The following is an 11,797-nucleotide window of genomic DNA, read 5'->3' on the forward strand; positions in this document are numbered from 1 at the left end:
ATCATAATCTCTTGCACTGAGAAATTCACAGTCCAAAATCTGTACTGTACTTTATGATAATCAATAGCTACATGTAGCTATTTAAAATTAAATTGAATAAAATTAAGTAAAATAAATATTTAGCTCTCAAGTAGCATCAGCCATATTTCAAGTGCTCAATAATCCCAGGTAGCTACTTCACTGGACAGTTCTGATATAGAATATTTCGATTGTTGCAGAAGGTTTTCTTGGATAACCCTGTTCTAGACTTTCTTAGTGTGCATTCAGTCAACCTGACCCGTAGAGTCTACTGTCTTAACAGCCCTACCTCTAGTCCCATTTTCATGGTCTTAATTCAAGTTTCCATTATGTCATAATGCCAGGATATTAATTCTCTTTTCATTTCACCCGGAGATGAAGAGTCCCATGCTCTACTGATTAAGCCAGCCTGGTGCCCCAGTGTTCTTTTCCATTTTAATGATTTGTCTTGATTATCAGATTTATTGGAGCATAAATAAGGACTGTCAGAATTATGGAGTGTAACTTTATTGTGCTTTGGCTTTGGTGTTTTGGCAGCATTTCCAAACTGTACAGTAATAATTAAAAACTTTTTTTTTTTTTTTTAGGTCCTCAGAGGCAAATTTTAGACAAATCTTATTATCTTGGGCTTCTTCGGTATGTTTTTTCCTATGAATGGTCGTGAAGTTTTAACTCTGGTACTTTTATTAAGATAATTATCTTTCGATTTCTAAGAGTTATTTTGTGTTCTAATATAATTTGTTAATTTGGCTATGTTACAAAATATATGTGATAATACAATTAGGCTGAGATTTTAAATTGTGTATATTTGCATGTATATGAACTCTATATGTCAAGTTCACTGTTTTTCATAAAATGATAAGAATAATCTTTTATGCTTCTTTCACAAATTACTGTGAAGTATATTATTTATACCACTGACATGTCACTAGTTGCATCTAATAAGAAAGGGAAAAGTTATTTATGACATGTTAATCAGTGCAAGGTTTTACATAAATGTATGTTTGGTCAACTGCTACGAATGTGGGGTATTTTAATTAATAAGGTTTATTATGTGTCTCAAAGTATGAAGCTCTAAATTGAGAACTTTTTTCTTATTCTCAACCTACCTTTTTCTTGCTCAGGTGTCCTACTGTCCTATCTCCATTTTCCCATTTTACTTTGTTTTCTTCTTGGCTCATTATCAGTATCTTCTTTCTCTCTTACTTCCATTTCATGTAATCCATTCTTCTATCATGTCCTAAAAGTACTGTTTTCTTTCCCAGTTCTGGATCCTTTCATTTCTCTGATATCAGGATCCTTTATGATTCTCAAACTTCTAGAAGGCAGTAAAGAGAAGTGTACATTTTCCCCATCAGTCCATTAAGTTTAGCATTAAGCTAAACTAATATCAGCAAAAAAGATAGGATGTTAGTTGTATAGCATCTCTTGATATCCAGCCACTTTTAAATCAAAAGAAGGAAAAGGAATAGCACTATCTTTCATCATTTCATTTCCTTGCTTTTCTATGATTTGTGTTTCTGCATAAAAAAATAGTTCCAGCTATTTATGTAATTGTTTGACTCTATAGCAGTGGTTCTCAACTGGCACTGATTTTGCTCTCTAGAGAATATTTGGCAATTTTTAGACAAATAATTTGGTTGTCACACTTGGGATTGACGGGTTGTGCTACTGACAACTTTTACAGATATAGTTAAACTTCGTAGAGTGCACAGGATAGACCCTTCCCCTGAAGTAAAGAAGTATTCTTCCGAGTATTCTTCAGAATACTTCAGAGTATTCTTTAATGACCTAAAATGTCAATAGTGCTGCTTTTGAGAAGCCCTGTCCTAGAGGATGGCCTGTGGTTTAAGGGTGACAATTAAGGCATCTGCTTCTGTCTAAAGATTGTTAGTTTGACCAGCCTTATATTCTGGTCATATTTCATCTTAATGATTAGAGAATCTCTTTTAGTTTCTTATCAAAGTTGGGATATTCCTCATTCTTAGTCAAATAAGCCACATAAATTGTTTTTCCTTTAGTGAAATTTCATAAAACCATTTATAATGTTACACATGTATGAGAAGTTTGTTTTGTGTGTCTAGAAAGGCTCTTTTCTGGATTAGAAGTATTACTGACTTTCTAATTTCTTCTCATTTAGAAGTAAAATAAGTGAACTTACAATGGAAATTAATAAACTTCAGAAAGAAATAGAAATGTACAATCAAGAGAATTCAGTATATTTGTCATATGAAAAGAGGTAAGTGATTTTGGAGATAAAATTATACAAGATCTTTCCTATTACAAGCAACATTTAATGTAATATATTTCAGAAATTTAATACTGAATTCATAGTTAAATAATGTTTATAATTCACTTCTGCTTATTTATGTGTTTATAAATGTATTTTATGCTTACAGAGCTGAGACTTTAGCTGTTGAAATCAAAGAGTTTCAAGGACAACTAGCAGACTACAACATGGTATTTGTTCTAAGATTTTTTTGAACATTTTTTTTGGTTTTTGCTGCTTTAAAAATGTGTTATTTTAAATACCAAATAATACACAAATACATGCTTACTGTAAAAGATTGAAAACAGGAAAAGTTAGAGATTAAAATATCATTTTGCTTTTTCCCTCATTGCCCTCCCCAGAGATAATTTGGTTTAACAGATCAATATGTATTCTGCCAGTCATAGTCGTCTTTTTTTTCTAACGTTTCAATTTTTATTTACGTTCTAGTTAGTTAACATACAGTGTAATGTATCAGTTTCAAGAGTAGAATTTAGTGATTCATCACTTATATATAACACCCAGTGGTCATCACAACAAGTCCTCTCCTTAATAATCATCACCCATTTAACCTGCCCTCCACCCCCCTCCCCTCCAGCAACCCTCAGTTTGTTCTCTATAGTTAAGGGTCTCCTTTATGGTTTGCTTCCCTCTCTCTCTTTTCTTTTCTTTCCCCTATGTTCATCTGTTTTGTTTCATAAGTTCTATATATGAGTAAAATCATACAGTATTTATCTTTCTTGACCGACTTATTTTGCATAGCGGTAATACACTCTAGCTCCATACATGTCATTGCAAATGGTAAGATTTCATTATTTTTTTATGGCTGAGTAATATTTCATTTTATGTGTGTCTGTGTCACATCTTTTTTATCCATTCATTAGTCAGTGGGCATTAGTGCTCTTTCCATAGTTTTGGTGCTGTTGCTAAAGCTGCTATAAACACCTGGGTGCATGTGCCCTTTGAATCAGTGCTTTTGTATCCTTTGGGTAAATACCTAGTAGTGCAGTTGCTGGGTCATATGGTAGTTTCTATTTTAACTTTTTGAAGAACCTCTATACTGTTTTCCAGAGTGGCTGTACCTATTTGCATTCCCACCAGCAGTGCATTCTCCTTTCTCCGCATCCTCACCAACCTATATTGTTTCCTGTCATTTATTTCTACTCTGATCTTTATTATTTCCCTTTCTCTGCTGGCTTTAGGCTTCACAATTGCCTTATTTTTCTAACTCCTTATGTGTGTATTTACATGTGTATTAGATTGTGTATTTGAGATTTTTTTTGCTTTTTGAGGTAGGCCTATCTTGCTATATACTTCCTTCTTATGACTACTTTTGCTGCATCTGTAAGGTCTTAGACGATCAAATTTTCATTGTCATTTGTTTCTATGTATTTTTAAAGTTTTTTCTTTCATTTCCTGGTTAACCCATTCATTCTTTAGTAGGATGTTCTTTAACTTCCATTTATTTGGGGTCTTTCCAAATTTTTTCTTTTTTCAAAGATTTTATTTATTCATGAGAGACAGAGAGAGACAGAGACATAGGCAGAGGGAGAAGCAGGCTCCTTGAGGGGAGCCCGATGCAGGACTCGATCCCAGGACCTTTGGATCGTGCCCTGAGCCAAAGGCAGATGCCCAACTACTGAGCCACTCCAGCCCCCCTCCAAAGTTTTTCTTAATGGTCTTGTGGTTGACTTCCAGTTTTATGGCACTGTGGCCAGATAATATGCATGGTATTATCTCAGTCTTTTTGTAGTTGTTGAGGCCTGATTTGTGACCCAATATGTGATCTGTTCTGGAGAGTGTCTCACATGCACTTGAAAAAAGAACGTGAATTCTGATGCATTTGGATAGAATGTTCTGAATATATTTGTTAAGTCCATCTGGGCCACTGTGTCAATTTTTTTTTTTTAATTTTTATTTTTTTATGATAGTCAGAGAGAGAGAGAGAGAGGCAGAGACACAGGCAGAGGGAGAAGCAGGCTCCATGCACCGGGAGCCTGATGTGGGATTCGATCCCGGGTCTCCAGGATCGCGCCCTGGGCCAAAGGCAGGCGCTAAACCGCTGCACCACCCAGGGATCCCTGGGCCACCGTGTCATTAAAGCCGTTGTTTCCTTATTGCTTTTCTGCTTGGATTATCTGTACATTGCTGCAAGTGGGGTGTTAAAGTCCCCTACTATTATTGTGTTATTATCAATTTTTTTATGTTTGTTATTGTTCTATCCATTTGGGAGCTTCCAAGTCGGGAGCATAAATATTTACAATTGTTAGATCTTCTTATTGGGTAGACTGCTCAATTATGATATACTACCCTCTGTCATCTCTTGTTATAGTCTTTTGTTTAAAATCTAGTTGTTTAGGTATGGCTACTCTAGCTCTTTTTTGATATCTGCTTGCATGGTAAATTGTTCTCCATCCCTCCACTTTCAATTTGCAGGGGTCTTTAAGTCTAAAATGAGTCTCTTATAGGCAGAATATAGGTGAGTCTTGTTTTGTTTTTTTTTCCCATTCTGATGCCCTTTGTCTTTTGATTGATCATTTACTCCACTTTTTTTTTTTAAATTTTTTTTATTTATTTATGATAGTCACACAGAGAGAGAGAGAGAGAGAGGCAGAGACACAGGCAGAGGGAGAAGCAGGCTCCATGCACCGGGAGCCCGATGTGGGATTCGATCCCGGGTCTCCAGGATCGCGCCCTGGGCCAAAGGCAGGCGCCAAACCGCCACCCAGGGATCCCTACTCCACTTTTATTCAGAATGGTTATATGACACTTGGTGCCATTTTATTACCTGTTAAATTGTTATTTCTGAAGATCTTCTCTATTCCTTTCTAGTCTTTGTTGCCTTTGGTCTTTTTTCCCCACTCAAAGAGTCTCCTTTAATATTTCTTACAGGGGTGGTGTAGTGGTCACAATCTTGTTTTATGTTTATCTGGGACACTGTATCTTCAACTCTGAATGACAGTCTTGCTGGATAAAGTATTCTTGGCTGCATGTTGTTCCCATTCAGCACTTAAATTTATCATGCCACTTTTTTTCTGGCTTGCCAAGTTTCTGTGGGTAGATCTGCTTTAACCTTATTTGTCTTCCCCTTTAAGTTAGGGATTTCTTTTTCCTTGTTGCTTGTAGGATTTTTTTTCCCTTATCTCTGTATTTTGCAGATTTTACTATGATAATCTTGGTGTTGACCTGCTTTTGTTGATTTTTTTATGGATGTTCTCTACACCTTTTTTATGAATATTTGTTTCCTTCCAGATTAGGGAAGTTTTCAGCCCTTTCTCCCTCTCTTCTTCTGGGACTTCTATGATAAGAATGTTAGTGCACTTTATAGTGTTACATAAAATACAAAACATTCTACCAAAATGGCTAGGTAAATTATGCTGTATCTACTTGATATTGTTACATTGTACTCATAAACAAATTTTGCTGATTATGGAATATTGTAATTCTCAAATACGTTGGACTATATAATCCATAATGAACAATTTGTAGAGCCTAGTATTCAGTGCAATTTTTTTAGTAAATGTTTTGTCTTAAATATGAGAAAGTTTTTTGTATTATATGAAATGATATTAGATAAAAGCCATTTTTTAGTTGTAGTAGAATGCATTAGGTAAATTACTTAGTATGATAATATTAATAATGTGTAAAATATGTTGTTTGTAGGATGATGAACTAATATAAGGAGAACATTTAGCCCATATCTAACACATAGAAAAACATTTGAGAATGTTAGGTTTTAGTAGCACTTACTATTCTTATCAAGTGAAATAGGATATATACTAATACATAGTACATTAATAAAGCTTAGTTTTTTAGGCACAGTTATATCCAAATAGTTTGCTTTTAGTAGCCTTCCTGTTTAAATTCTGGCTCTTCAGCTTGCTAAATTTCTTTATTTGCAAAATGTGGATAGTATCTACTTTGTAGAGTAATTGTTAAAATTAAGTGAATATATTCAACAGGCCAGAATAATGTTTGTCACAGGTAAATATGTTAGCTATTTCTATCATTGCCTAATTTTTTGAAAGAAGCTTACTGGTATAAGTAAGCTGATGGTGCCTTACCCTGTTGTTTTTTTTGTATTTTGGTTTTTTTTGGAAGACCAAGAAAATAATTTTGCATTTTTACTGGTATAATATAATTCTGTTAAAAATATAATTATATTATAATTATATTGTGTTATTATATTACAATTATGTTAATATATTATTATATATTATATAATTATAGTTCTGTTTATAATTCTGTTAATACACTCTCTGCTGAGGAAAAGACAGATACATGTTCCCCAAACTTTTATATTATATTACAATTATATTATTATAATTATGAATATATTTATAATCATAATATTATATAATTATAATATAATTCTGTTTATAATTCTGTTAATACCCTCTCTGCTGAGGAAAAGACAGACACATGTTCCCCAAACTTTTGTATTCTTTATTTTTTTTTAAATTTTTATTTATTTATGATAGTCACAGAGAGAGAGAGAGAGAGAGAGGCAGAGGGAGAAGCAGGCTCCATGCACCGGGAGCCCGATGTGGGATTCGATCCCGGGTCTCCAGGATCGCGCCCTGGGCCAAAGGCAGGCGCCAAACCACTGTACCACCCAGGGATCCCTTTTGTATTCTTTAGACACTTCTTTTAAGTCCAGACATCTTTTCAAAGCAGGCAAAGCTCTTCAATGTACAGTCTGAGGGAAGAATAGTTTATTACTGCTCACTTTGCCACCCTAAAAATGTGATTTATTGATTGGCCAAATGCATAATATATACTTAGCTCAATATTTGTTTTTATCATAGAAGACAAAATACTTGTATTAATACTTAAATGACTACTCATTGTTTGTAAGATTAGATACCAGCTTATGAATTATAGAGAAAATTTATAAAGACTAACAGAGTGGTTTTTTTTTTGTATCTTTGTTTTTAGTTGGTAGATAAACTTAATACCAATACTGAAATGGAAGAAGTGATGAATGATTACAACATGGTAAGAAAATTTATAAGTATAAGCAATAGACCAAGTAGATCATGTCCTCCACTACAAAGTTATATCTAGAAATAGTTTGATAAAACTTTGCACACCTTACAGATAGGTATTACTCTGATCTTAAATGCCACTATTATAATTGAGTTCCTTCAGTTGCTTTTTTTTCATTAAAGATTTTGTTTTTAAGTGATCTTTATATCCAGTGTGGGGCTCGAACTCATATCCTGGTCAAGAGTTGCATGCTCTACTACTTAGCCAGCCAGATGCCCCTTAGGTTGCTCTTTTTAAATTTCTTCCTGTTTGTCAGATCTCCCTAATGGATGCTTTAGTGTCTTTCTACAAGGCTAGGTTGAACTGGTCTCACACCACAGTGTTAGGGAGTATCATCTATATTCCTTGTATACAGATTAAGTATTCCAACTTATGGAATACTTTTGGTTTAACATTTGCACAAAAGCAGCTAAGTACTCACTGTAAATATAAGGTAATCTTTATAACATTTTATAAGTGAGAGAGAAAAATGAATGGTTACCTTATGATGCCATATATAACCCTACTTCTTGACTGATAAATGAGAATGGGTGTTTAATGTTCTTTGAGTCTTTGGTAGATGACAAAATGTTAGGAGCTAACTTCTTTTGATTATAAACATTTGGAAGAAAATAACATACATAGAGTTTATAGTTTCTATAACTTATTTATACAACTTTTATATAACTTATATAGCTTCTAACTTACATAATTAGACTAGAATCTCTACAATGACTTTTTTCTAAATTGGGGTTCTAAAAACATAATTTGGTAAAATTAGTCTTAACTTTAGAACACATGAGAATTCCCAATTTTAAAAAAACAGTTTTGGGGATCCCTGGGTGGCTCCACGGTTTGGTGCCTGCCTTTTGCCTGGGGTGTGATCCTGGAGTCTGGGTATTGAGTCCCACATCGGGCTCCCTGCATGGAGCCTTCTTCTCCCTCTGCCTGTGTCTCTGCCTCCCTCTCTCTGTGTCTCTCATGGATAAATAAATAAAATCTTTAAGAAAAAAAAAGTCTTTTTTTTTTTTTTAATTTTTATTTATTTATGATAGTCACACAGAGAGAGAGAGAGAGAGAGGCAGAGACACAGGCAGAGGGAGAAGCAGGCTCCATGCACCAGGAGCCTGATGTGGGATTCGATCCCGGGTCTCCAGGATCGCGCCCTGGGCCAAATGCAGGCGCTAAACCGCTGCGCCACCCAGGGACCCCCCCCAAAAAAAGTCTTAATGCTGCATGTAAAATGTGGAAACTTCTTTATGTGTTCTGTCAATTATTTGGGGAAGAACCAAATTCTAGGCTGAGTATGAACAGTAGAGTCAAGTAGGAGTACTCAGATAAAATTCTGTTTAAGGATAAAACTTTGGGGATCCCTGGGTGGCGCAGCGGTTTGGCGCCTGCCTTTGGCCCAGGGCGCGATCCTGGAGACCCGGGATCGAATCCCACATCAGGCTCCCGGTGCATGGAGCCTGCTTCTCCCTCTGCCTGTGTCTCTGCCTCTCTCTCTCTCTGTGTGACTATCATAAATAAATAAAAATTTAAAAAAAAAAAAAAAAGGATAAAACTTTGTGTTGGGTCTAAAACCAACGTATTACTAATGAACTCTTGGACACCCAATAAATTTTAGAAATTCTGTTTATATAAATTAAATTTATATTGGATTATTTGATCACTGAAGAATAGAAGAATAGTGAATATCTTTGATGTGAGATTATATTACCTATGAAAGGCTTCCTGTTTCAGGGTAGTAGTTTGTCAAATGAAATAGATACTGTATTTTTAAAAAAAATTTGCATGTGGCATTAGGATTATTACAATAATCTTTCAATTAGTACATGATCAGAATAACTTTTAAAGTTAAATGGTAATTTTATCACTAACTTCTGTATTAACTCTTTATTCAGCTTAAAGCTCAAAATGATCGAGAAACACAAAGTATGGATATCATATTTACTGAAAGACAAGCGTAAGTACAATCCATTTAGAAATCAAACATTTCTTAGTTTAATTTTGAAGTCATTTATTTCTTTATAAATCTTCTCTTTTTTTTCCTTGCATTTTTTTCTTTTTAAGTAGACTCTGCACACAGCATGGAGGCAAATGCAGGCCCAAACTCATGACCATGAGATCAAGCCTTGAGCTAAGATCAAGAGCTGAATGAATGCTCAACCAACTGAGCCACTCAGGCACCCCTTCTCTTGCATTTTATTTTAAAAAGTTGAATATATGGAATACAAATGTTATTGGTTACACATCTATTATTTTTATTTTACCATTAAGTACCCAAGTCTTATATAAATAAAATTACTATCATTTGCCATTAAGTACCCAAATCCTGGATAAATAAAATTATTACATAGATTAGATAAATAAAATTTCTATTTCAAGTAATATTAAATTTTAAGATGAATAAGAATATGTTCATCTCGACCATTTATAATTTTAACCAGAGCTTTTAACTAGTTTGAATTCTGGAATTCAAGTCCCAGTCTAATAAAAGGCACATTATTAGTGAGCTATGTACATTATTACAGTATTCAATTATTAATTTATAATTAGTAGTTATATTAATGCATATATATACACATAAAGGTATCTTTTTATATAAAGACCAGATAGCAAATAATTTTGACTCTGGTAATAAGTGTCAATGTGGCAGTGACAAAGGCCTACAAAGGTAATAGGTTGATGTGATATAGTTATCTTAGTCCATTTGGGCTGCTATAACAAAATACCACATACTGGGTAACTTATAAACAACAGGAATTTATTGCTAACAGTTCTGGAGGCTAGGCTCAAGGCACCAACATGGTCCCATTCTGGTGAGGTCCCTCTTTCGTTCATATTAGGTATCTCCTTTCTGTATACTCCCATGGTAGAAGGAGGTCTGTGGGATCTCTTTTATAAAGGCACTAATTCTATTCATGAGGCCTCCATTCTCCTTACCTAATCACTTCCCAGAGACCACCTACTAATACCATTTACCTTTGGGGGCTAGGATTTCAATACAAATTTTGGAGGGACGTAAATATTCAGATAATAACAGTAGTTAACATGATTATTCATTGATTTTTGGCCTTAATTAAATATTGTCTAGGCAGTGCAAACATAAGCTATTTTGTATACACCCACCCTGTACATATTTTGTCCCAGAATTTTATCAGTATTAATCTCTGAGAGCAAGGGTAATAACCCAAATTACTGACATTCTGTAACACCAGATATACTATTTTGTATACACTCACCCTGTACATATTTTGTCTCAGAATTTTATCAGTATTAATCTCTGAGAGCAAGGGTAATAACCCAAATTACTGACATTCTGTAACACCAAATATACTGTCCTTTTACTTATGCATATAGAGAAAACAATTGAAGAATTGAATTGTTAATATGTAATGATAAAACATTTGAAAGGTAATACAATTTTTTCTGTTGATTAAAAACAAAGGAACCTCTTCTTTATCTATCATTTGATGTTATAAAGTGCTACCTTAAAAATTATAAATACTGGAAAACTCTTCTATTTACAAAGAAAATTCTATATACATGGTGACCAAGCTTTCACCTGAAAACTTTTTACTGCTGTGTTTGTTCTGTTTAAACCACTCAGCAAGTGTTTATCATTTATCATTCATAAAATAGCTCCCCTAGGTACCTATAAAGTAAATAATGAACTTAGTCTGTTGAACACATTCCAGATTAAGGTCCTAATTTTTATCTCATCCTTTATCTACAGTTATATAATACTTAGGTCAGATTTAAAAATATATGAACCTGTTTTATAGATATTTCATCCAGAAAGATAGCTCACAGATTATAAATTTAGGACTGTCATAGACTTTTATGTCTATTTGGTTCATTTAGTTAAGGGAAGAGTTCTTAAAATATGATAGTTTGTCCTGAAATGTGAGCAGTGAGCAGTTTCTTAATATCTGTAGTTGGTAATTGAGGCTGGACATAATTGGTTCTCCTGACATAAGCAGAAATTTAAGAACAAAAGTTATTTTCATGAAATTTACTTTTATATGCACCAGGTGAATAGATTTATTTCATGTGTTAATCAGAGGGCCAATATGTCAGTGAGACAAGGATCTTCCTTGGCTACACATTCAAAGGGAGCAGGTAATGCCATACCCTGAGAAGGCAGGTCTAAGAAAACTTCCATTTAGTGTAGTATGGATAAACTGTCAGGTTTATTATGGAACGTCTATTCAAAATAAGTTAGTTATAGAGTACAGCCTTTAAAATATTACTATAACATTACACTCGGCTTTAATTCAATTTCACATGCTAACATTCAATTATAAGGGGCCTAAGAGATTAGATGTAGTCTTTGTTCATTCATAATTATATTTCATTTTACTAGATTTTTCAGATATTAATATTTGCCTCATATTAGGAAATGGTAGTTTGGTAAAATAACAGATTATTTAGAGAAAGATGTATTTTGTTTCCATAATTATCTCACTTCTAGTAGGA

The 11,797-nt window shown here is 33.9% G+C and overlaps 1 protein-coding gene across 5 annotated transcripts in view; it reads left to right on the forward strand.

Annotated features, from left to right (window-relative positions):
* Window positions 1–11,797, forward strand: part of IFT74 (intraflagellar transport 74) — an 85,001-nt gene that overhangs the window by 11,104 nt on the left and 62,100 nt on the right. For 4 of the 5 annotated variants that reach the window (XR_013387959.1, XM_077912190.1, XM_077912189.1 and 1 more), the window contains exons 4-8: window positions 606–654; window positions 2,159–2,257; window positions 2,418–2,478; window positions 7,226–7,285; window positions 9,220–9,281. Coding sequence is in view for 4 of the 5 variants with exons in the window: in XM_077912190.1 (XP_077768316.1) it covers window positions 606–654; window positions 2,159–2,257; window positions 2,418–2,478; window positions 7,226–7,285; window positions 9,220–9,281 (331 nt within the window). In the remaining variant the exon portion in view is untranslated. The remainder of the gene's footprint in view (window positions 1–605; window positions 655–2,158; window positions 2,258–2,417; window positions 2,479–7,225; window positions 7,286–9,219; window positions 9,282–11,797) is intronic. The other variant, XM_077912193.1, reaches the window with a different exon arrangement.

The sequence above is a fragment of the Canis aureus genome, chromosome 10 (assembly GCF_053574225.1).
Source record: "Canis aureus isolate CA01 chromosome 10, VMU_Caureus_v.1.0, whole genome shotgun sequence".
NCBI lineage: Eukaryota > Metazoa > Chordata > Mammalia > Carnivora > Canidae > Canis > Canis aureus.